The 26,528-nt window shown below is 28.6% G+C and overlaps 1 protein-coding gene across 2 annotated transcripts; it reads right to left on the reverse strand.

The window, feature by feature from the left end:
* Window positions 1-1,712: 1,712 nt before the first annotated feature.
* On the reverse strand, window positions 1,713-26,528 carry LOC113517705 (uncharacterized). 2 transcript variants are annotated; one of them, XM_052899322.1, is made up of 11 exons: window positions 26,346-26,528; window positions 19,590-19,649; window positions 10,728-10,812; window positions 10,211-10,321; window positions 8,762-8,901; window positions 7,906-8,172; window positions 7,415-7,699; window positions 6,687-6,783; window positions 5,563-5,669; window positions 3,655-3,729; window positions 1,713-1,988 (listed from the first exon to the last, which is right to left on the reverse strand). In XM_052899322.1, the coding sequence occupies exons 2-11, from the start codon at window positions 19,644-19,646 to the stop codon at window positions 1,866-1,868; spliced, it is 1,347 nt and encodes a 448-aa protein (XP_052755282.1). In that variant the 5' UTR covers window positions 19,647-19,649; window positions 26,346-26,528; the 3' UTR covers window positions 1,713-1,865. The 2 variants fall into 2 exon arrangements, with proteins under 2 accessions (XP_052755282.1, XP_052755283.1); XM_052899323.1 differs by lacking the exons at window positions 1,713-1,988; window positions 5,563-5,669 and having other exon boundaries at window positions 3,704-3,729; window positions 26,346-26,527.

A 26,528-nucleotide genomic window follows, 5' to 3' on the forward strand; every position in this document is an offset into this window, starting at 1 on the left:
TGTATTGGTCCCATATTTATTTTGTGTAAACGAAATCACCGTTTGCTCTTGCAAACTAAAAAAATGTGCGATTTTTCGCTCAAAATTCTTTTATATATATCTTTTATTGGAGTTTTTCTCTCTTTGTCTCTCGTTCTCTTTTCCTATCTTTCTTTGCATATTCGCTATTCAAATTTCTCCATTCGTTTAATCTATGCCAATAGATATATCAATCTATTAATTGCAGAATAGAGAATGGAGTGCTATTAAGCAGAAGGTGTAGGTTGTGTTGTATGTATGTGTTGTGCCTATCTTGACACGCGGAAGCGTCTCCAGTTAAGTTAAAAAAAAGAATTGGTGACGCGGCAGCCGTGTGTAATTACATAAACTACATATTTTGTGCTACTTTTAACTTGGAATCTATTTAACATACATATTACTTATTCGTAATCAAGAATTATTAACCTTTGAAGCAGTGTTTTAGTTTGTACCAAATATACATTTATTAATGCTTGTAATTATAATATTAAAATGAATTTGAATTATTTAAATACTGACAAATGAACGAATAGTAAATTTGCCTGTTCCCTCTTGGCATCTTAATAATTTAACTGACTTTGATATAAAAAAAGCTACTCGTCATAAAGTTTGGTGTAAACTAATAATAAAATACGTAATCTTTGAAATGGAGAAGGACAAACTACTTTTTATTCCAGTCAAACATATCTATATCACAGACAAAGTTACGGATAAATACTAGTGTTACTATAAATTAATTTGCAATTAATGTATAATGATCGTGTGGTCCTGGCAAAGAATAGGCCACCCCTTCCTTTACCGTGGCTGTCGTAATTGGCGACTAAGGGAGGGCGAGGGAGGGACAACAGTGTTCTTCTTAAAAAATCCTCAAAGCCTAACTGCTGGTGCCAATCCTGCTAAGCGTGGCTACCACTGACAAAATCCCCCAAAGGGGAGGCTTATGTTCAGCAGTGTATAGTTTAAGGCAATTTGGTATTGTAGTTTATGCGTGATGCTCAAGCAAACAGATAGATAGACAAAATGTTTAAAAATTATTGTTTTCATTTCTATTGATGATGGAGATATACAAATAAATAATGACATATTATTTGTATAACAATTTAAATATAATTAGCGATTATAAGTCATTAGAGTAGTATTTGCCAATGTACGTTGTTTTTTTATATAATGTAATATAGTATTTAACACTAGAATTAATTATATATTTTTCTATATATGAGTATATAGAAGCAATCTAACATAATATAATATTAAGAACTATATACATACATACATATCTGTCAGGCCTGTCTACCATTATTAATAACTAATTTGTACTAATATAAGCAAGTCATCGTAGTTCTCAGAAATGGCATCGGCACGGCTGGTCTAGGTTGTACTATTATTTATTCTGGGTTTTTATGTTTTTCATCATTCTACATATAAAAATCCTTTTTCAAATCTATATCTTATATTATCCTATCTTTCTACTACAATAGATAAAAGACATAAAGATAAAAAGTCGTGAATTATAAAATTTTATACAGTTCGGTTAGAGTATATTAAAAATTTAATTGCTAAGTGACATGTTAGGGTTTCACAATTGAATACAAAATAATGGACGTTAAAATCAACTCAGTAGTAGTAGAAATGATCACAACAAAGACATTATCCTCTTATTCGTCGTAATAAAAGTAAAAAAAAAAAACATCAAATAATATCACACATTTTATTACATGTTTTGATAACAATACTTATAATTATTACATCAAAATGCCTCTCATTTGTAAAATATTTGTAAATTGTAAATATTATCTCATTTATTACATATTTTGTACTTTTATGTAGTATTACATAATACGTATAAGTTATTCTTTAGTTTCTGGTTTCTCTGTCTCTTCTTGAATAATAACAACATGCTTATTCGCTCGTCTTCTCGCGTGACGTCCCAGTCTAGGCCTTGTGGAGTCAATAGTCTCATTTTGACTGACCTGTGTAACAAATTTAATTACTTTTGTAAATATTTTAATCAACAATAATGTAAAATTTTGTTTCAAAACAATTCTAGCTTCAATTATATGAAAATTAGTGATTTTATTTTAAAACTAAACTACTAAACCGATTTTAATAAAATTTCGTATATGGGAGATTGAATTTTTTTACTTTTTTTATCAACCTACATTTTATTAGCAATATCAGTAGTGGAATACTTTTTTAAAATGGATGATAATGATTTTGATTTTACTCCATATGTAATGTGTTATAAGGATATGGTTGTATTTGTTATATTATAGAGATATTGCTTAATTTCTACCATAGAGAAGTCAAGCGTCCATACTATCCCTATCTGCCTATGAAGGGTATTAATTGGTGAGGAATGCTGTAATTACGAGCTTTGATCAGAATAATTTCTCATGCATTGCCATTATTTCTTTCAAGTCAGTGATTTGAAATAATTATTTCTATCCTATAGTGAAATTATTATTAGAAAACTTAAATATATAGGTAGGTACATAAATAAATTAGTAAATTATTCAAAATATTCTAATTTTTGATGCCTTGGTAGAACTATTGGTGATTGGAATTGAGAATTAATTTTTTTTTGTTATCTGATATAACGCAAGGAATACTTTCAAAAATTGTAAATATTTTTTCTTCATTATAAATTACAAGTATGTGGTAGTGTACACTTAAAATGTAGATAGTTAAACACTTTATTTGAGCCATTTATGACACTTGTAAATTAACAAGTTAAAATAAGTAGTACAAAATGTACTAAAAAATGTATTTCAATATTATTAAGTTTTTGTAAAATAGATATTCATAAGTATATCTAGAACGCTATAGCTATATATATATATATATATATATATATATATATATATATATATATATATATATATATATAAGGTGGTATGGTATGGTGGTAACTATTTTCGGACGATCATGAGGTAAAGGACGAAGGTCAACTCGAGAGTAAGACGGAGAAAGGCCAAAATATACGGAATTACTAAGCACTATTACTAATTATATAGTATAGTTATCTATATTATGTGGCAATAATATTAATATATTATATATTGTATTTTTCGAGAATTAATATTAATTCTGAGAACTGAAGACAATATTGTCCTCAACAAACCTTTTGTCGTATCTATGTAGAGTACCCTCACTTTATGACACTTAGTGCTAATCGAAAGGAAACGTTGCGCGTCTACATTGAGCGAAATAATTGGGACGCCTCTGGTACGAGATGAAGTCATTTCGTGCCTATAAGAAGCTTTCGTCGATATTGCTAAACAATCTAGTTTAAGTCTGATTGTGAAATAAAGGGATTCTGAAAATTAATTACTTTTGACCTGATATTTAATGACTTTTAGGTCTAAAATTATACAGAAATATATTATATATAATACAATAATAAGTAAAAAAATAATAATACAATTAAATATTATAAAATTAGATTATCGTACTATTAAATATCAAAATAAAAAAAAATATACAAAAGTATATTTTTTTTATTTAAAAATATTAAACTATTTTTAAGGCCGTCTTATTGATTTTGGCCGTTTTATATATTTTATAGAATTTATATATTTTTAATTTATAGATACTATTAAATATTAATTATACATTTAATTGTTATCACATATATACCTGGACAATTTTTCTTCTAGCCGGCACATTGTTCTCCAAAAACTTATTCACAGCACCAAGTGTATTAATGGGAATCTGAAATCAGGATGATAACGAATAATAAAATAACCAAACGGATATTTTTTATAAAAAAAAAACAGAAACGTTTATATATGATTACTTTCGGATACATATCCATTTTCCTACATTGTGTTTTTAAACATCAGATTGTGTGTACTTTACCAAATGAATTCTCGTAGCAATGTGACGCGCAATTTATTTTCCCCATTTTTTAGGAGAAGATGTAATCCATCCACTCCGGTCTGGTATTTTTTTGTGGCTTTTGTTACATTTGAGGTTGTTAAGGCTATATCACTGATATACTGATAATACATATTTTTCAAATAACTAGTGATCGTGGCTTCTTTTAACATATTATTATCGCTCACAATCTCAGTTATTGCAACAAAATCTCGTTTATTCAACTAAAAGTTGAATAATGATTGCAACATTGATAAATTAAAATTGATTTTATTTAAGAATTTATAGTATTTCAGAATTTCAATCTTCATATCAACCGTTAACTGTCCACTTTTAAAAACAAGCCTATCCCTATTAGGAGGATTCTGCCCGTAGTTGCCACACATTGCACGCGGGTTGGTAAACGCAGTTAAGCTTTAGTAATGTTTAAAGAGGGACGCTGCAACCCATTATTCGACTATTAAGCTCCCTTAGTTCTTTTACCTCTTCTTACGACACATATAAGAAAGGAAGAAGTGGGATTACATCTACATATATATAGTATTTCGATACAATTATGTTTATCTATTTTTATGTCAGATTCCTTACGGAAGAGATAGTAAAAACTGAGCCAAATACTTTTATCCTTACATCTCTTGTTTCATCTACTTTTATTATTCAACATGGCAATTCCAAAGTTTTGTCTTTTTCTTCAGGCAGAACATAAAATATGTCACGATATTAGTATCTTATTCGTGTTTTCACCGCCAAGTAGATGTATGCTTGCATGGCTGGATTTCAATTTGAAAGGTAACGTTTGACTTGGCATTGGAATTACACAGTTATTACGGAGATATTACGCTATGGTGGCATTTGTCCTAGTACCTAATAGCTTGTTTGATATTTAGACTTAAAAAAGTCTAATATCGGTAAATACTGCTTTCATTTAAATAGATTTGTCTTCAAACTTACTTATTAAATCAGTGCCATAAAAATAACTTATTTTTTAGATATCATATTTTAAATTTATCTAAAAATAATACCATAGTTTAGTACTTATATACTTTTAAACTTATAAATTAACCTTTCTCATTTAAAGCTATGTAATTTTTATGATCTGACTGCTTGTAATTATAAAAGAGTAGTTATTTGGGACAGATCACAAAATTTCTAGAATAAAAACTAAATTTGTGCAATCGTCTAAGTGTTTTCATTTAAAAATTATAAACTAAAAATTTCTTCAAGTGCCAACTATCACCAAAATAAAAATATATATTTATAAAAATTATCTTTGCTAATTAAATTAAAGAAGATTAAATTTTATTCTAATTTATAGATAGATAATAAATTTATATACAATACGTACCAGATAATAACTTCTAATTATTTAGATATAAATATCTTCCATGACCACAAACGTAAAATTTATCATCACCACAATCAAGCCTAATCTAAATTTGTAGTAAAAATCGTACTTACCAAACCTGCAAAATCTTATTTAATGAAATTATTATTTGTTAGTAGTCAAAAGCATTAAAAAAACCAGTCAAAGCAGATAAATATAATTACAGTTAAAATATATAGAATATTTAAAATACTAAAATAAATGATATTTAAATAAATATTTGTATAAGTATTATGAGCGTGGTTGATCAGTGAAAAACGTTTTAGACATGCCAATGAACTTACAGCTAATATATCGTCAATAACTTGGGATACAATCGGTGTCTGTACCGAAATTTCTGTATCCGAAAGTGATGATACTGGAGCATGCTTCGATGAATTCGTGTCAGATTCTGTTACAGAAAATACATAATAAATAAATATAAAAAGTTTAAAAAAAATTGAAATGATATCGACAAATATGGACTCTAAGACTAGAAAAGTCTAGAGTCGGTGTTCATTGTTATTATTTTAAAAATAATTTGTTATTAGCATAAAGTATGATTTTTAGACATGCTTTTAATTGTGAAAATAATTTATTAATGTGATATAAAATTAATAAAATAAATGTAGAATAAAAGGAGATTTTATTTTCTTTTTCTTCTTCTTAGTAAAATCAACCTAGTTTTCTTTCTCTGGTTAGTTGGATTGTACACTAGTAATGCTGTCGTTTATATACAAAATTATAAATTTCTTTTGCCTGATATGTCTGTTATAGATTTCATCATTTCAATAGTGTATCTACGGTGTCCTGAATTTAATTCAGGTTAAAAAAAATTATTAACATCCTAGGCTGGACTGAATGTTCTGTAATCTAAACTACGATTAATTATTCCTCAAAATATGAAACTATAAAATTATAAGAAAATTTATCATAATATCTATCCTTTATCTGATCCTGACGAGGTTTAAACTTGTGATAATGTGACTTGTAACTTACAATCACCATTCAAGTTAACACTGGTAATTATTAAAATTGAATTGAGATACTGTCATTGTTTAAAGTAAATACGAGTACAATAATTTTGTATAAATTATTTAAACACCTTGTTAGGTGGTTCTCGTAAAAAGAAAACCTAATAAAATCTGAAAGATAAAAATATCAGAGTTATGAGAGTAATGGAAGCGCTAAGATTATCCTTCAGCGTTTCGTTCAGTAGGGTCGCGCTCCGTCTTATCACAGCTATAAAATGTGCATAAATATTTTTACGTAGATGTAAAAATAAATCGAGGTATACGGCAATCAAAATACAATACCTTGTTCTAAATAAAAATAAAATTTCAATACAATTTAATAATTTTATTAATGTCATTGTACAAAGCTTATTCTAATATAGTATTATATTATTATTATTACACAAAATAAGCACCTGCTTGCACGGAGCCGGTTTTCTGAACGGAAACATTGGTGCTTCCGGCAGTATTAGTAAGGAAATTACCCACTGCTTTCAGAGTTGAAATGGGAATCTGTGAAAATTATGATTATAGGATATAGACATTTTATGAAATACCAGAGGAAGACTTTGTACAAAAGTCGTTTACTTGGGCACCTTTGTCCCATTCGTGTTTCTACCGTGTAGCATTTATGTTTGCATGGCTGTGTTTCAGTGGGATATGGCGTACTTTACTGGGTACAGAATAATAACACCTGAGTCCTCAGGAATGGCAACGCATGGGGGGTATCATGGGCGAAACAGTATACTCTGTTATGTCCATGGTACTGCTCATGTCTATAGGCGACGGTTACCACTTTACATCAGGTGGACCGTCAGCTTGTTTGCACTTAAAAAAAATATTAAATAAATTTTGGGTGTTTTAATTATTTGTATTATATCTATACCTTTCATTTTAGTATTGAAATTTATTAATATGTTTGCACATGTACTTAATGATGTTCTTTTTTATAGGAAATAGAAAATCAAATAAATATTTATATGATAATAAAACCAACCAAAAAAAGTAGATAGATTACTATATTATATATATTGTATTATATACATACCTATATATACAGTATAATGATATAATTTATTTTTAAAGAAAAATATAATTGGTAAAATTCTATTTGAGTGATAAGTTACGCATTATTTTCACTTACATTGAAAATATCTGCAAAGAAGTTTGGATTTCTTTGAAATGTAACTTGTTTTGTATATATTCCTTGAGTTCCAGCACCTCCATTAACAGTTTCATCACCTGAAACCCCAGCACTAGCAGCACTCTCAACGCCTACATCAATTCTTTTTTCGATAGCTGGTTGAGGTGGCAAGTCTGCTCCAGAGAAACCACCGATGTATGTAGTCTTACGCAAGTGGTGATGGGGTTTGTAATGCGTGTGAATAATATGTTTCTCTATTACTCGTGGTTGAGATTCTACATATACCTGTAATGTTTACAAAGATACCATCGTTATTTTTAGAAATTAATAGTGCATAGACAGAATATATTACACGTGTAATAGTATGTAGCTCCTATTTTGAGACACTTGTTATTTATATAAAATGATATTAAAGTCAAAGCACATTAAAGTTTAATAAATAAAAAATATTTCTTTAACTCAATTAAATTTGAAAACAAAATTTTGCTCACTTCTTTAACAGCAACTGCAGGTTGCACCTCAGTTTTTACGTTGACATCTGCTTCAGCATTAACTTCTGCGTCCTTCAATGGAACGAAATTGACTTCATTTGCAGCATCAAAGTCGAATTCTTTATGAACTTTTTTGTGAACAGGTTTCGTTACTTCTATTGGTTGCACAGCTACATCTGTTTCTATTACACTTCCTTTGGATATTCCAAAAGACTTAGTACCAGAAAATTTGAATCCTGAGCCTCCATTTGCAGATGTATCTCCTCCCTGTAGAAAAACAAATATTAAAATATGTATTTTACGAGTATTACAATATTATTGTTATGTATGGATAGCGTGGCTTTAGTGATAGTTCATTCACAATGAGTGCTATTTTAATACCGAATCTAGCAGCAGAACAGAAGAAAGTGAAGATTTAAAAGTGCTTGTAAATAATATTATTTGGAAAAATTTACTCTTATTCATAGACATACTATTAATGATGGAAGCTTCATGCATGTACAGTTTTACATTATTTTGCATAATGATTTATGAACATGATAGCGCATGCGCTAAAAACCAGGGTACTGTACCTTTTAAAATGTCAATTTCTTAGGTTTAGAGTATAAAGAATTAAGATAAAGGTTTAATATTGGGTTAATTATAACAACATATATTATTATATATTTTAATAATAAAATCTGGGTATTGTATTATTTAATACAGAAGCATGTAAAATGAGTATTAGTAAAGACACATATATAAAACCCAGAAGTTAATCAATTGTTTTCAACGCTTTTTTAGCTTGCTTCTTTTGTTCTTTTCTAATGCGTTTCTCTTCTTTTCTTCTTCTGGCAAGTTCAATTCTATCACCTACCAGGCCCGAAACTGCCATGTGGTTTCCAGATTGAGCTGAAGCGTAGCCAACCCCAGCTGTTTTGTCTCCTTCTACTCCTCCAGAAAGACCAGCTTCTGCTCTTACATTACCGCCAGCAGTTGCACCAGCATATAGACCTCCTGAAAATATATACATATATACATATGTATATTAGTAATATAATTATATATATATATATATATATATATATATATATATATATATATATATATATATATATATATATATATATATATATATATATATATATAGTTTTTGTTTGAAACTTATCTACAGGTAGATTTGAATATTTTTATTTATTAAATTTTATTTTATATATAAATTTTATTATCTGCTAGTGGATATGATAAACGTCGTTCTATCAAAAGCTATTGGATTTTATCAGTCCCGGTATGATGCCACTCCTGGAGTTAATAATTATTAATTAGGTTTTTCTCTTTAAAATAATGTTATTCGGACTTTAAAAAAATAAAAAAAACAATTTAAACATATTAATAATTTAGTACGCATTTTATAATACAAGAAATGAATTATTTTTTTTAATTTTTGCACTTTGTTGTTACCCGAAACATCCCATCAATGTTAGAAAAACCTTGCAAGATTGTTCATAATTGTTTCAAAATATTTAGCTATCTAATTTATTCGACGCACTATACAGTAGTTTTTACATGTAATCTGTGCTCAATACAGGCTGTTACTTGAAAATAATAACAGTACTCAATCAAAATAGTCTAAATATGTAAACCTGAGGACTAGGTACTTACATTATTTACAATTAAAGTAACTTATAAACATTATAATAAAGACAGTGATACAAAGAAAACAAAGTACAAGTACTTTAAATAATATCATATTAACGATATAATGAAGTTCCATCAAGAAGTCTCTACATAAACAGTGAATTATTCAACTAACTTAAAATAATACATTTACATTACTTTAAACGAGGGACACGTTCTGCCATTCCACAACACTATTACGGCCAATTAATGAAATCTATTGTGCTTTCTCTTGTGTTCTCGATTCAGTTCCCAAAGGTGCTTAAATTGATAATTAGTTACTAGTTGTAGAAATCTATTTAGAACTTTCCGTATATATCAAAATTAAATTAATATTTGTTAGAGAATTATTGAAATATTTTTTCTATGTTTTTACTTTTTAAGGCATACACAGGACAGATTTTTTTTTTTCACTTTGCCATTAATAAAATCTGTCGTGTATGTTTTAGATTTTACTAATATCAGAGGTGACATTTTGATTTTTTATAAAAAGACTATATAACACACACACAAAAACACTATCTAACAATTGTGATATCATTATATTATCGTGTTATTGACGGCGCTTTAATTATAAGAATATGTCAATAGAAGTACAATATGATTACAATTTCAATAAGAACATCTAGTATCAATAAAATATTTTTACCTCCAGATCCTCCCTTGGAATCTACTGCTCCACCTAGTCCAGCTTTCGCTGACTGACCGTAAGGTGTTCCAGCTTCAGCGAAGAGGCCGCCGGTTGCTCCTCCTTTACCACCTGATAAAAGTATTGTGTATATTATGTATTCAACTATTTAAATGTATACATGTTTCGTTATAGTTATATCATATTTGACAGTATAACGATTAATAATATTTTGAAAAAGAAAACTTATTTTAATACTTCTGGTTAAATATTACATAAATAAACCATATATTTGAAAAAGAAAGCATTTTTTTTAAATATTTTTGTTATTATGTAAATATCTTTATTTAACACTTGTTTATATTTACAAATTTAATATCAACCTAACATTAAAAAAAAGATATATACCTTCCTCAATGAGTCTGAATCTGTTTTTATGATTATTTTTTTTAATCGAAATAGTCTTACCTATTAGTATTATTCTAATTTTGTAAATATTTAAGTTTATTCTCGTATTTACTTAGTATAAATAAGATACCTAATCCTCCAATGCCGACAGCTGCGTGGTACCCTCCAAAATTCACTCCTAATTTGCCATCATTGAATGTAATCAGCTGTGGTGCCTGAAATAAAATATTTAAATTATTATTTGCTCCATTATAACATTATAGTCTCTAATAATCTAAGGAACATATTATACAAAAGACGTCTGTTTTAGTCCTTCTGTTTTACTTGTAATTCTGCCGCTAGCTATGCTTTTAAGACTGTGTTCCGGTTTGAATAGTATGAGAATATGGCAGTGAAATTACAGGGTATGGAGGCTAACACGAGGCTTCACATGTTAATTTTCAGAAAAACTATACATTAATTACAGGCATCGCAATATATTCTGTACCCATGATATCGTTCATGTCTATATGTGACAGTTACTAATTTCCATCAGATGGTCCATTAGCTTGTTTGCCATTCCATATTAGGTAAAAATTTTGCAAATTAATTGCATTATCACCTATTGTCGTAAACGTCGCCTATCGATGCTTATTAGCTCAAATATTTTGAGTAAAATCTTGTGTCAATTTAAAATTTTAAGTCCCCGATATCGATAACTATGGTTGACAAATCTAATTATTCCGAGTACCTAATAGAAGCAGACTCGAAAATTCTCTTGTTGGTTTTGTTTTTGATAAAAGATATTACTTTAGTTATATTGTATTATTATAGAAAAAAAAAATGTTTAATAGCAGTACCAATAAATAGTATAATAATAAATAATCCAAGGTTATTCATTATTTTATGACTCGATAAAAGCACAATTTGAAAAGTCAGTAGTAAATATTTTTTGAATTTATTTGTTTTTTATTGCCCTGATGAACGACTTTTTCATCGCTTCCTCACACCGTCCAGTTTGTATTATCAATCAAAAGACCATGTTTCTTTCTGACAAATAGTTTCCCCCTTTTACTTCCTTTTATGGAGAAGAAAAATGAAGCCTACTCCATGAAAACATATTATCGCTATGTAATAATATATAGAAATGGGTTAATAATAATCAGGTATAAACTATGTTTTATTTGAGAGAGCTTGACTTCTCCACTAATTAAAAGTAGTAGTCTACTTGATTATTAGTATCTAAACGATGTGCATACATGAGACGACTTATGAAAGTGGATGAAATAAGAGATGTACTCGTATTTAAAGATTGAGGCATTTGGCACTCGGTTCTTTCTACTTATACATCTAAGGATTCGGCGTAACGATAGTGACACGTTGTGTTGCTCTATGGTTTGTGATGGTATATAATCTTCATAATAAAATAGAAAATATTGTGAATAAGCCCTGAAAAGCCTCGCACAAGATAGTTTTTGCATCTTTTATTACTCAAGAGACGCATTGAGCGCCATAACCGTCACAAATAATTTGATGACATTGTAAGGGTATTGTTCATGTCTATAAAATATGCGGTTATCATTTTCTACCTGGCGGGCTGTCAGTTTGTTATTCTCGGTTTTGTTATAAAGAAGTGAGTCGTGAACATATTGTTTTATATTTATTTAATTTTATAAATACCGATGATACATAAAGGATTAAATATACCTAAGTAAATGTAATAGGTTATATTAATTACAAATATATATTACAAAATACAAAACATAATTACAAAACACAATTGTAAGTAGAGATTATTAGTACCGAGGAGATTATTAGTACCAAATAGAATAGCAACCCCGTTTGCGCTATTAGAATATGATGCCAGGTTACCGGTGAAAAACGATAGGTCGGAATAAAAGCAGGTCAGTTGGCCCATCGTGAAATATTCAACAAGAATTAACCATGTCGGTTTCCAGGAGAAGGAAGAGTATATTCTAGACTCCATTATTAACAATCCCTTTATCTGATCTCTAAGCAAGTAATATAGGACTCTCAGATCAGCTTAGACTCTTCTTTCTGCAAATTATCGCAGTTAATTCAACACGATGGCCCTGGAAACTTCAAGTATCCTGCCGGCATAGTTACTATACTATTTCCATTTCATAAAAAAACTCATTTTATTCACTATGCACACGTAATTAAAATTTCATTACGAGGCCTCGTGAAGTATTTGATGACATATACATATGCTTTCATATCCCAAATAGTAAGATGCAACCGTAATTCAATGTATTATTACATTTTCACTCAGACTTTCTCATAACAAAGAATTTGACTCAATATTTTATTCCATTTTCTCTTTTTATTACCCGTCTGCAAAAAACTTATGTTCGTGCATAGCATTTTTCAATCGAAGAAATATTTCATCATTTATCGCTGTGTTCTGTTATGAAGATGCCTTTTCTGTGTAGTAAATTATACCTCCTTATTTATTGATTTTTTATGCCACTTAGAATAGCAAACAAGCTGATTGCCCACCTAATGGAAAGTGGTAATTGTCGCCTGTAGACATGAGTCCATGGTACTGGATATAAAAAATACAGTCATGAAAACACACACTGCTTTTCGGTTTAATATTACTATCGTCATCACTTCAGTCATTGTCTACTGCTGAACATAAGTCTTTATCATAGACTGTCATAAGGAACAATCCTGAGTCACGTGCATCCACTGATTTCCTGCAATGCACTTGAGTTCGTTACTCCATCTAATCGGAGTTATTTTATACTGTATTTGCCTATACGGGGTCGCTGAGGAACCTTTCATCGCTATCGCTTGTCGGTTCTTCGAGCTATGTTTAAAAAATGCAAACAAATAATAATATGAGCATACACATTTGTACATACTATGACAAGTTTAATCTTTGTTTTCACTGAGTTATAACAAACGAACTCTGCTGTATTGTTTTGTAAGAGCTCGTTTAAGCTGTCAATATGGTACCCATCGTAAATTCGGCGGTGAGTTAAACAACGGTTCGGATTTCCTATTGTGAGCGAGATAACAGAGTGCCAATCGAATATACATCATTCTAAACATAGCTCTCCATTGTGTACGCAGCTTAATAATGGACACCATTTAATATCAAGAACTATGATCTAACTCAAAGTATTCTCGTAAATGTGGAAATTGAAGTTACGTATTATACTTTGATGTTTGATCTTATATATTGACTATATAGGAAGGCTTCCTGAAATTTGGTAGAATGCAATAATGGCTATCATTTTCTTGAACGGTGCTACTCAGAGATTGGTCTATTCAGCCTCTTTAACTGCTTTATTTTGTTACTTAAAGAAACTATGAACAGTAATGATTGTTAGAGTAGCGTAAATTTTACGTAAATCTCAATAGTAGGTAAAATGAATATATTTTTGATTTTGAATTATTTTTTTATTTTATGTATAAGTACCACCATCATCATCATGATCATGTCAGCAATTACGAGTATCTGTTCATTACTGAAGTCTATGCCATAGATTGTCATAAGGAACAGTTCTGAGTACTCCTAAGCCGCTTCTATCAAATGGCTTTCTACAATGATTTGAGATCGTCACTCCATATAGTGGGGGTCGTTCTACACTGCGTTTACCCGTACAGGGTTGTTACTCAAGAACGTCTTTTCCATTGGTTGTTAGTTCATCGAGCTATGCGACCAACTTATTGCCACTTCAGCTCGCTTATCCTCATATAGGAAAGAATAATTTAATACCCACTATTAGATAGTGACTACAAACACAGAGGTAGGGCGTGTGTTCGCTTTTGTTATAAACATATCAAGTAGGTAATGTTTGTTTTGTCTCGTAAAACATTTTCTTAAAAATTTTTATATCACGTTTGCTTTTAGAACACTGAGTAAATCATTTTTATTAGCTCTTGAATTATTTATGAGTCTCGGACTTAGTTTAAGCTGTCTCACGGAAGATAGAAAAATATTTAATTCTGTTTTATTAATTTATTCATTTATAAAAGGAGTCAAATTCAATATATTTATTAAAGTTTTAATACATTATTCAAATCTTTTCCAATTTTAATTTCATCTTTATTTATAATAAAAATAAAGTAAAATTATTAGCTCAAAAATATATTAAACTATTTATGTTTAATTAACATGCTTTGAAAATATATTTTTTTTATAAGAAAAATACAGTTATATCACAATATAAAATTATCTAATTAAGTAGGTATGATTTTTAAAATCAGGAGTGCCAGGGGGGTTCCCGTCTAGTGTAGTATCAGTAGTGTAGTAGAACCAGACGGACTAGTCTAGTCCGTCTGGTTCTGAAGTAAGGGTATGCAGGTATGTAACCCCGGCCTGCTGAGCCAGTGCAGTTTCTAACCAGTGTCTTCTCCGCAACTGCTATGTCTCTCCTTTGACTTTACTCTATTAATCCTCTGTTTTTACCAACTCTCTTTATTTACTCTCATTGTCTCTTTCCTTTTTCTTCAACCTATAATGATATCAAGCACCGAATGCAATCCCAAGGAGGGTTAACGATAGAAACATTTTTATCCGACTTCAAAAAGAAGAAGGTTCTCAATTCAGTTCTTTTTTTTATTAGTCACCTCTTACCTTTGTTATATAAACTGAAATGGAAAATTATTTTTATCTGAAAGGATATTCATAAGGATTGACCCTATACTAAATTTTATTAAAATCGGTTTAGTAGTTCAGTTTTTAAATCAAAATAATTAGTTTTGCCTCAGTTGAATTCGGGTTTTATTTGAACACTGTATTTATGTAATATGAATAATATATTACACCGATCTCAAATTATTCTGATAAGGGCTGGAAGATGAAGAAAATGTTTTTAAAAATCAATATAAAAATCAAAATAAAATAAATAAAAATGGCACCATATTGATCTAAAATGTTATAAAAAAAAAAAAAAAACTTTAAACGTTGTTTAAAATATTTATGTTTCTTTTATGTTAACAATCATCTGCGTCATTATGCAACATGGCGGTTTCCATGACGGACGGTTACACATAATTACCCAGTGTAATTATTTTATGTCCAGTAATTGTTGTGACACACTGTTTAGATGAAATATAAAGAATAATATTGTTGATTTATTTATTATTGTTATGTTGTACATAGAACAGGCCATCTCTTCTTTCCCGTGGGTGTCGTCAGAGGCGACTTTGGGAGCTTAATGGTCGAGGGATGAGCGGCAGCATTCCTTTTAAAACATCTCTAAAGACTACCTGCGTTTGCCAATCCAGCTGTCAAGCGTGGCAACTACTGGCAAACCTCCCCTTATGGGGAAGGCCTATGTTCAGCAGTGGACAGTTAACGGATGATATGATGATTACTTTAAGAGACTGTCAAAATAAGGATATTTTTATTTCATTTGAATGTTTTTAGTTTGTTACACGTTTATGTAATCAATTTTCAACGACAGCTCTTTTTCGAATCGATGGGGTTTACTTTATAAATGGTCATATATTAACTTGTGATAATAGAAGCTGCTGTTGTTTTTGCGTAGCAATTAAATGCGAGTTACAATATATTTTGCAAGTTTGTTCCGCGATCTGATTAAAACACTTTGATTGTAATAAGTATATGAAATGTCTATTTGTTAATCGATATGTGTATGTGTATTCGAGACTGAAATCGATTTTCATAGTAAAATATATAATACTTGTTTTAGATGATGTACATTTACAAAATGTTGAAATTTATGATCATAATTTATTAAGTTTTATTGTATATTTTTTTATTATTATATTTTAATTGTATCATGTAAGATATGAAAAATAATTAAAGTCATTTTTATTTTTTTATTTATTATCGATAATTTTATTTTTTAACAATAAATAGGCTAATGTAGTCTACCGGGCAACTATTTAGAATAAATAGTGGATAACTAACACGGTGGTTATTCATTTTATTCTTTAAATTGGTTAATTTTAGAATAGAATTCGAAACCCTATATTGAGAAGGATGTGTCAACATTTTTTATATACTCATCTGAATACCTACGGAAGGAAATCATAAAAGAAAATCTAAACTCCCTATTTTGTTATTCAGGCCCAACCTTATGTTGGTTCGTGCTCAATTCATTCTGCAGGTACTTTTACGATTTTTGTTTCCCGGCCACTGCTTTTTATGTTTTCCTTCGGACCGTCGCATTTTACAAATGTTTATATTGCAGTTTCGTATACTTTTTTGTTTTGTGCAATGTTAAAATTAAGCAAGTAACTTACTAGTATAAGAGGATATAAAGCAACAGTTCATTTTGTTTCCTCTCTTATTAATGATTGTTACTTGTTTAATTTTAACCTTGGGTTTATTCCATTCTCTATAATTGTTTACTGCCGGTTTACATTGTCGATATACGATGGAACAAAAAATTGGTTGGAATGAAATCACATATAATTACCATTGAAATCAAGAGGTCATCAACACGACGGCTGTTTATGTTTCCAAGTTCAAGCATAATCCTATTTATATCATTACGCACTCAAAAAATGCGAATGAATTCTAGTTCTATGAAGAGAGGTATAGCGGTAAAAGGAATGAGGTAAAACGAAACTTTTCATGTTGCGAACAATTAAATGATAATTTGTGATAATTTGTGAAAAATCTAGATATTACCATTAAACGAATAAGATAGTGTTCTTTAGACTATGGATAAACTTTAAAGTATTTCATTGCACTGACCGATTTTGATAGAAACTATAGCTTTTTATAGCAAGCCTATTATAAATATTATGCACTATAAATAAAAGAAAATTACTGTGAACAATTATATACAAATAAATTCCAAATGCTTTACTATTGTGTAAAAACTATTTTTTAGTAAAAATATACAAGTAGGAAAGTACTAAAATTTAATTACAGGGTTTGTTACCCGAGTTTTTTTAATTGTAGTAGCATTTCTAATTATAACAGAGCTGATATTTAGATAGAGGTTCGTCAGATTCAGAATTATTATATAATTAATTTGAGCATACATATGAAAAATAAAATCGAAAGGATAGGTATCCTCTGATTTCTAATAATATTTTTTTTAATTATAAAACTTATTTCTGAAATTTCCAATACCAACAGTGAACTTCTTTCAACCATAAATATTTGTTTTACCTTTTACTTCCTCGAATACCCTAAGGGCACGAAGTGGGCTAATAAAAAAATTATTGAATATCGTGATTGGTTTCTGAACAAGAGTTATTTATATTACATTACATTTAAGGAGATGGGGACTTTTTGGACTACTGCAATGTTGTTGAATGCAAATGGCCTAAACTGCTAACAGAGACGAATGCTGAGGGTACTTAAAATTCACGAAGAGGACTTACGCAGAGACTGGAGGTCGACTCAAGCCTAATAGATTACAACGTAAGCCCAGGGGTGTCATGGCATCTCTTAGGCCATCGTACTTCGACCCTCGGCTCCGTAAAGTAATAATTATATAGTCTGCTTCCGGCTGGTATTTACAGACTACGATTCTCATTCGATTTTTGATATGATTCAGATAATTTAAATATAATTTTTATTTTATTAAAATTTAAGTATTAACGCTTTTTAATATTATATAAAAATAATAAAAAGTAAGTATTTATGTCCGTGTGGTTCCGGCATAGAAAAGGCCATTCCTTTTTTTCCTGTGTGTGTCGTTAGAGGCAACTAAAAAAAAGCAAGGAATCTGTTAAGCGTGGCAACTACTGGTAAAATTCCCCTTATGGGGAAGGCTTATATTAAGTAGAGGATAGTTAACGGCTGAAATGATGATGATTTATTATTTAATTACAACTTAATCCAACATATTTATCCATTAAATAGACACTCATATAATGTGCAATAACAAAATATTTCTTTACATATGTTATGTAAGGAAATGTTTTGTTATTGCAAATGGCAAAAATATTAATTATAAATTATGATTTATGATATCAGTTATTCATCAATACATTGAAATCAGTATTAGGTATATAGTATGCAGTAAAGCGCATTAAACGCACAAAAAGAAACATATTATGGTTTATTCCAGTAACAGAATATTTACAGAATTTTTTAATAGTTTGTGAATAAAAGTAAATCGAATTAAGTAGAATTCTATAGGTGAAAGAATTTTTAAAATCGGTTGATATGTTTTTGCGTTTTTCCATTACAAACTAACAAATAAACAAATAATTTCTTCCTTCTTTATAATATTAGCATAGATCATATTTCATCGTATAAAAATATAATTTTCATATTTCCATTGACAATAAATGAACGAATGAATAAATTAATTTCAACTGTTGACCAACGTTTATCTATAACAAAATTTCATTTCAATCTTAGTTCGAAATATGTTTAAAATAAAAGTAATTTTCCATGTCAATGTAATAAAAATACAGCAAGAGATATCCTGTTAACTATTCTCAGAAGAACTATCAGCAACTCACTAATAATATATTAAAGGCGAAAGATATTTATTTGCGTCAGAATTGGAAATTATAGCCAGTATTTATTCCGGTTTTCGAATTTATGTATATTGATGTACATATGATACAGTGAGACAGGTTTTCGAGTGGTGACCCCGCGCAAACAAGCTTACTATAGGATACACACCTCTATGAAATGTAATAATGACCTTGGAAGTATAGCGAGTAGTCAATAATAAACTTTCATAATTATTTTTTTTACATATTTCATAATTACATTATTTTAGACTAGATGTATATCATATACGATATTCGTGTTTCTGTCGTGAAGTACTTGTGTTTGCATGACTGTTTCTATTTGTAGGATAGAATATGATTATTAAATTACAGGGTACAGAAACATAACACCTTGGTCCTCAGGAATAACAACAAATCTAACTGAACAAAGATTATTTGAATTTTGAATGTTTTTGAATATTCTGTTATGTCCATGGTTCTGTTTGTAGCGACAGTTAGTAGTTTCCATCCTCGTACAAGTGAATTATGTCTGTTAGTAATACATATCTATTGAACTAATGGTATTAATGGTAGGAGTACTTACTGTGTAGACTTGCGACACCAGAACTGTGAGTAGTATTAATGTGGTTGAATGCGTCATTATCTGTAAAAATAACAAGTTTTCTTAATACATAGACATTTGTAGGTTGTGCAAGATAGTAGGTATTCGTGAATATAAGAATTATGGAAAATTTTGGTACAAAATAAAAATAATATGAAAGAATCATTAATAACATTGTAAATGTAAATTGTTATGAAACTTGGTATACGCGCAGTATTTGGCATGAATTTGTATGCAGATGAAGGTAATATAGGCATACAAACTTAGTTTATTCGATCAGAAATCATTAGAAATATCCGTCGTAAATAATTAGGTATATATGTAAAGTGTCTGAAAGACTTATCTTCCTTTATAAACATAGAAATATTTAAATATTGTATTTCAAGAACTACAATATTTTATATATAGTGTGAAAAAAATGGATGTGCTCTTAACTGTAAGCACAGATGAGATAGTCACAGATATTTTGTTGACTTCCGCCGTAGTTGTGAACGTAACACTCAATTTACTTACATTTCGCCGAGCATAGTGCTAGGAAACGAGCATCGTTGTCTCTCGAATTTGTCATATTTTTTGTTTGTTGTCAGATGTTATTAGGAAAAAATCCGACTGTAATACTTTTAATTACAAAAATGTTTGCTGTATCTCGCAGGTTTCTTTGAGTGAGTTGGAATAATAAGTGGCTCGTGTATTAATTTTCCAAATTATTTACAAGTTTCATCTGTCTAGTCTTAAGAGGCTATGATTGAGTAAAATACGTTTAAATAGTTATATGCTATGTTTGATCTATCGAAATATACAAATATCTTAACATGCTGTAATATTTATAGCAGTAGTAAAAGAGAATTAGCACACAATTTCTTTTACAGTTTCTTTTCTTTATTTATTTTTGCCCTAAAACCTGATACGGTGCTTAACAATGTGACATAGTACTCTCACGAGTGTAACATTGCTCAACTCTCATGAATATGTCGGAGAGTACCATTAAAATTTGAATAATCTATTCCCCAGAAGTCATAATATCTTCGCAATTGCTGTTATCACAAAACACTTTCTGTAATGTTAAAGATGAGAAAAATACATATATACCTGATAAATGGTGTTATTTTATCAAGTAGGTTATGGATTTTTAAATTAAATAAAGTAAAACACAATACTTTATTAACAAGGCTACATTAAACTAGCTTTCTGCTTGCTACTTCGTACACATGAATTTCAGATGTAGAAAAATTAATTAAACACATCGCTTTTAGATGCCATATTATGATAAAATAAACACCTATCTCTGACGTTAAAAAAAATGCATTCAATTTGGTGCAGTAATTTTTTCGTGATACCAGAACAAACATTTTTTAGAAGTTTTGTGTATGTAACACAAAACTTCAAAATTTTTTTTTTTTTTAATATTTCTATGTACAGACATCGTTTATATTAGTAAAATAATACTACGATCTAACAGTTGAACTGTATTATTATTAAAAACAATCATTTTCTATTCATCTTATGATTAATGACTGATTTACCTTTATATTTTAATAGATGATATATGATTGTTATTTGTTCCTTAAGCTACTTAATTAATAATATAATTAAAAAAATGTAATCTCCTAACAGCTCGAATCAATGAGATATGATATATGTTCCCACATGCACTACGTAAGGTGAATTTATTGTTCGTAGTTCCTTAATAAATTACTTAATAAATACCTATTTCATGAATAAATTGACTGTAATTTACAAATTGATTTTTAATATACTTATTAGAATTTTTATTGCATAAACGTGTACTAACGGTGAATGATATTTCACTAATTAAGTATGCTAAATATATTACACGTATAAGCATTTTAGATTCTAGAGTGATTATTTAAAAATGATTTTGATAATATTAAATTACTACCTTATCTATCATGCATTTGTTGAAGTATATTGTAATGTATTAATATCATAAGAATTAATCGGTATTCATATCTAAATATGTAGGGTATTTAGATTTGAGGTCTGAATTAGTGTAAATTAAACAAACAATAAAAATTTTTATATGTTTAATGATAATACCTTGAAAGCATTTTGTTAGCAAATGTTTATATGCTAATAGCTTAAATTTGTTTGATGACGGAATACCTTTAAATTTCTCAAATTACGTGTAAATATAAATAATTTAAGATATTCAATAGAATTGGGAAATTGTTATAAATATATATATATATATATATATATATATATATATATATATATATATATATATATATATATATATATATATATATATATATATATATATATATATAATAAAAATAATAAAAATATAAGAATATGAATTATTACTAAAATATTATTTACAAAATGTAAATTATAACTAAAAATAGTAATTATTATTTAATGCAATTTATACTTGAACTGAAAAAGCTATGTAGGTATGATTATGAAGTTGTTAAAACTGATGCAAAAAATGTGTTATTTATAGTTAATAATACATTGCTAATGAAAACTTTTTGTAATGGTTAAAAAATACCCGGTATATGTAGAGCATGCGTAGAGCGTAACGTCTAATGTCGGTTGACCTTGCTACCTGCTGTTGTTCAATTACCCAAATCGTAGAATTAGGTAAATATAGAGTGCATGCTATTTAATGAATATATGTACCTATGTACATACCTGTACAATGTTTGCCAATTCCAGTATGGACAATAGGTACAGGTACTTAAGTACCTACCTATCTAAATACCTACGTTGGTACTCGTATAGACTAAAAAAGAAGGTGTACAGTTCGATTGTATTCATAAGTTACTTCAAAAGGTATGAGGTTTTGAATTCGTTTATATTTTCGTGTGTATGTTACGTGATATCTGTGCCAATTATAAACCTATGATGGTTTGATTTTGTTAATTCTTTTTAGGGTTTATTTGCGTCATTGCATGTCAGACCCTCATCAATTTTGTTTAAATTGAAGTCATCGCTTTTTTATGGAGCGAAATTCTACTTCTTTTGTATAAACAATATCTTATATATATAGTTATAAAGTAATTTTGATGATTATTTTTTAATTGAAATGCTTTATTTCATGAGACCACAAAACATGGGACAATATTTTTATTTTTTCATTTTTATTTCTATTTTTATTTCGAGAAAATCAATTAATTTGGAAGGAAATGTAAAATGTATTTCTTATAGTTTGAAATTATTATAAACAATGTAGGTACAATTATTTTATAGTTGATTGCACATTGACGTAAACGAAACATGCATAATTTATGCCGGAATGTATGAAGTCACAGCGGAAAAATTGCACATTATTCTCATAAATTAATATATTGAAGTACTTCCGTTGCAATTTTAAATGTTTGTTCACATCCTTAATTTTATATTTAAATCATATCGTAGGGATGCAAAATAAATAAATAAATAAGCTGAAGTATTCTATTTTAGATTATGTCAAATGCTGTTGGATATTTATTAGATTAATTATAAGAATACAAATGAATAGATATTTTTTTATATTCTTAAGATAAAACTTCTTTTTATGCAACTTATAATGGCAAACAAGCTGACAGCCCACCTGATGAAAAGTGATAACCGCATATTTTATAGACATGACATGAGCAGTACCATGAACTTTATTAAATTAGTTATAAAATATTATTTAAAATAGGTATTTGTATTTTGTTTTTATTATAATGTTTTTATTATTTATATACACGACCGGTTTCAAATCTCATCTATGTATGTAAATATAAATTTTAAAACAGATATATACACATATAGGTAAGTACTTATAGAAATAAAAATTATTATTTTATTTATAGAAATAAAATTTAATTTAGTATATCTAACTGTACTTGCGACTTTGCCTGCTTCACCGGATCATAAAAATTAATCGAAGCAAAAAGTATATTATAAAGTTAAGCTGACTGATGTATTCAAATTATAAAATTATGTGTAGACTTTAGACACTAATCAATAGGTAACGTCGAAAATTATTACAAGGATTTTATAACGCAATAATTATTTATTTTCTCGCCAAATATAATTGAATAATGAGCGAAAAATTAATGCAAATCAATATTCGTAGAAGTTACTTCTTATAAATTCTATTTATCTTCACTCTAAATTATTTACTGGGAAGTTCAAAACAACTTAGTCACACATAAAACAATAATACTTCTTTTGTGGACAAATATCAAAAGCCTCTATTAAAAATAAAGATTTACTTTTACATAAATTGTTTACATCTATTGTTTCATTCACTGTCATAACTCATCCTATGTATACATACACAGATAGCACCATAGGGTTACATACATGTACTTCAATGGATAAAACACTATCTGATGATTTCAAGCACAGGTGATAAACATAATTTACATAGCTCTGAAATTACTGGATAAGAAGGCACAAAAATTTAACGGTAACGGTGACATTTATTTTTTCCAATCAGTTCTAAAATATTACAACTTTTGGTTATTAATGCGAGCTAAAATAGCCAATATTAAAACAATATTTATATTTTAAAATAATACCATTATACTCTCCGTATTCTCACAGATAATTTTTATTTATTTATTTATACTTTATTGCATACAAAAATTATATTGTTATTTTTATACATTTTGGAGAATTAGACATGTCTTAGTCATAATGTCATCTACTTAAAAAAGTATTTTCTTTAATTCTTTTTTAACTTAGCTATAAACGTCGCGAAACTTTCAAATATTTTTGTAGGTATTGGTCAATTCAATAAAAATTTACGCAACGAGGACCAACTACTATTACTGCTGTTAGAGATATAAAAATGTCGGTAATGAAATTTGTTCTTGAGAAATTATGCAAGATTCTATAAACTGCCAAAGTTTTTAGAGTAGGCAGAAAAAAAAAAGATTTGAAATCCATATAATAAGACTAAAGTCTATTAAATACAACTATGATCTTATTTATTTTTATGGTTACAATACAGTCTAAAGAACTCTTTTGCGCTGTAGTTATAATACATTTTACGAGCCGAATCCGATTATAGGGGTAAGTCCTATATGAACTTGGACCAGCGAGCGTTCTTGCCCTATTCGTCAATTTTGGTGCACATAAATGTACTTAAGTATCTTTTATGAACATTTTAACAATATTTTGTCTCGATCAATGATAGATTGCATGTATGAATAATTTTATATATCGTCCTTTTAGTTTACACTGGTTAATAATTAAATTAATTCTATCTCTTTGTGTGTTTTATGTCTGTAAAATTGAATATTTTTCACAATGAAATGTAAAACGAAATATTTTTAAAAAATATGTACTTTATACAACTCGACATGCATATAATCTGACATATAAAAATCCATAAAATATCATAGGTTAAATAAAAAATTGGTTATCGGGAGATTACCTGAAGCCTATTCCATTTAGATTCGAACTTGTATCTCTCAGTTATCTGGGTAAATTATGTTCACAGTGCTGCACTCAATGAGTGTTGAGTGAACTGTGTTGGACTATCTTTTTAAGTGAAAAATAATGTTTGCTGTATCTAACAATGTAAGTATTTTGATACGCGGTTGTAACTATTACAAAAATACGAACCGCAGTATTGCATTTAAGTTCCAAATGGCGTCATATCTGAGATGCAACTTTCACTAGTGCGTTACGACATTTTATAAGATATTATATCATTGCCTTTACGTATAACATTTGATAATATTAAGTGAGTCTGCCACTAGGTTAAGACAATTTTTTACATAAATATTAAAGTTCATGGAACATACGGAGTGATTAAATGAAGTAATAAGTACATTTATATTCCTAAGGTACTGACGCAACTGTTATAAACCTTGATATTATAATGACTATTAAAACAACAGTATAAATATATACATTAGTTATAAATAGCAGTTTTAACCATTTATCTAAGGATATAAAGTATCCAGTTAATTTTTAGCCAACTGCAAAAAAGGATATTTTTAATCCAGTTGTTGTAAACCCAGAATTTTGTCTTTCTTTTTTTTTTTAAAAGATATACATTCAAATTGGTCTCAATAGAAATATCATTAATTTCATTACATTGTTTGGTTAATTTTATAACTAGTTCATGGTTATGATAATGCTTAATTCAGTTTTATGGTATCACGATTCAAGTCGATTTTTTTTCTGGAGCAAAATCTTCTCTTGTATAAACGTTTAGATAATCTTATTCTGACTTTACAGATAGTTATAGATAGGGATTACGAAAAATATTTAGTTTCTCTATGAGACCAGTCTTTTAAAAGGATGCTATAATTATAGTTTCATTCTTCATGATCTGTTCGTTCGAGTCCGTAACAACTTTCAATCAAACTCATTCATACATAGATAAGCGTCATTAGATAATAAATACTGAAATGTCTTTACAAATTTGTTTTTAGAAGTGAAATCGTAATTGTAACATTTATTAGAAGCCCTTTATATACATAAATATATGAGGGCAATGCAATTAGTATGTGTGACGTCCTTCCTTTATAGTACTTTATAAAACCTTTACTGTGAAGATCGGTCTGTTCGTGATCAGAATATCAAACAAGTCATTGTTTTAGTCAGGAAACGTACTTAGTGAATATCTTAGCGTTTGTATAGGTATTAGGTTATATTTTATGTTAGATGTTGTAATTAATAGTTGTGGTAAAACTTATATATGTATACTTTTAGAACTCTAATAAATTAACTACAAATATCATTGACTTATGAAAGAAAAAAAAGAAACAAAACTATACTTACTTCGAAAAAATAACACTACACAGAATGAGTAACGTCACAATTTATTACAATCTAATAAAATTTCGAAGGCAATGTAGTATAAAAAAATATTAAAAGTTTGAATTTAACGAACGATGTTACACCGTCGCGTGCGCTGTTGAAGGCTTTGCGGAAAAAACTGCTAGTTGAATAGTAATACGCTAC

This window comes from Galleria mellonella, unplaced genomic scaffold (genome assembly GCF_026898425.1).
Source record: "Galleria mellonella isolate WM207_F2 unplaced genomic scaffold, CSIRO_AGI_GalMel_v1 utg57, whole genome shotgun sequence".
Lineage (NCBI taxonomy): Eukaryota > Metazoa > Arthropoda > Insecta > Lepidoptera > Pyralidae > Galleria > Galleria mellonella.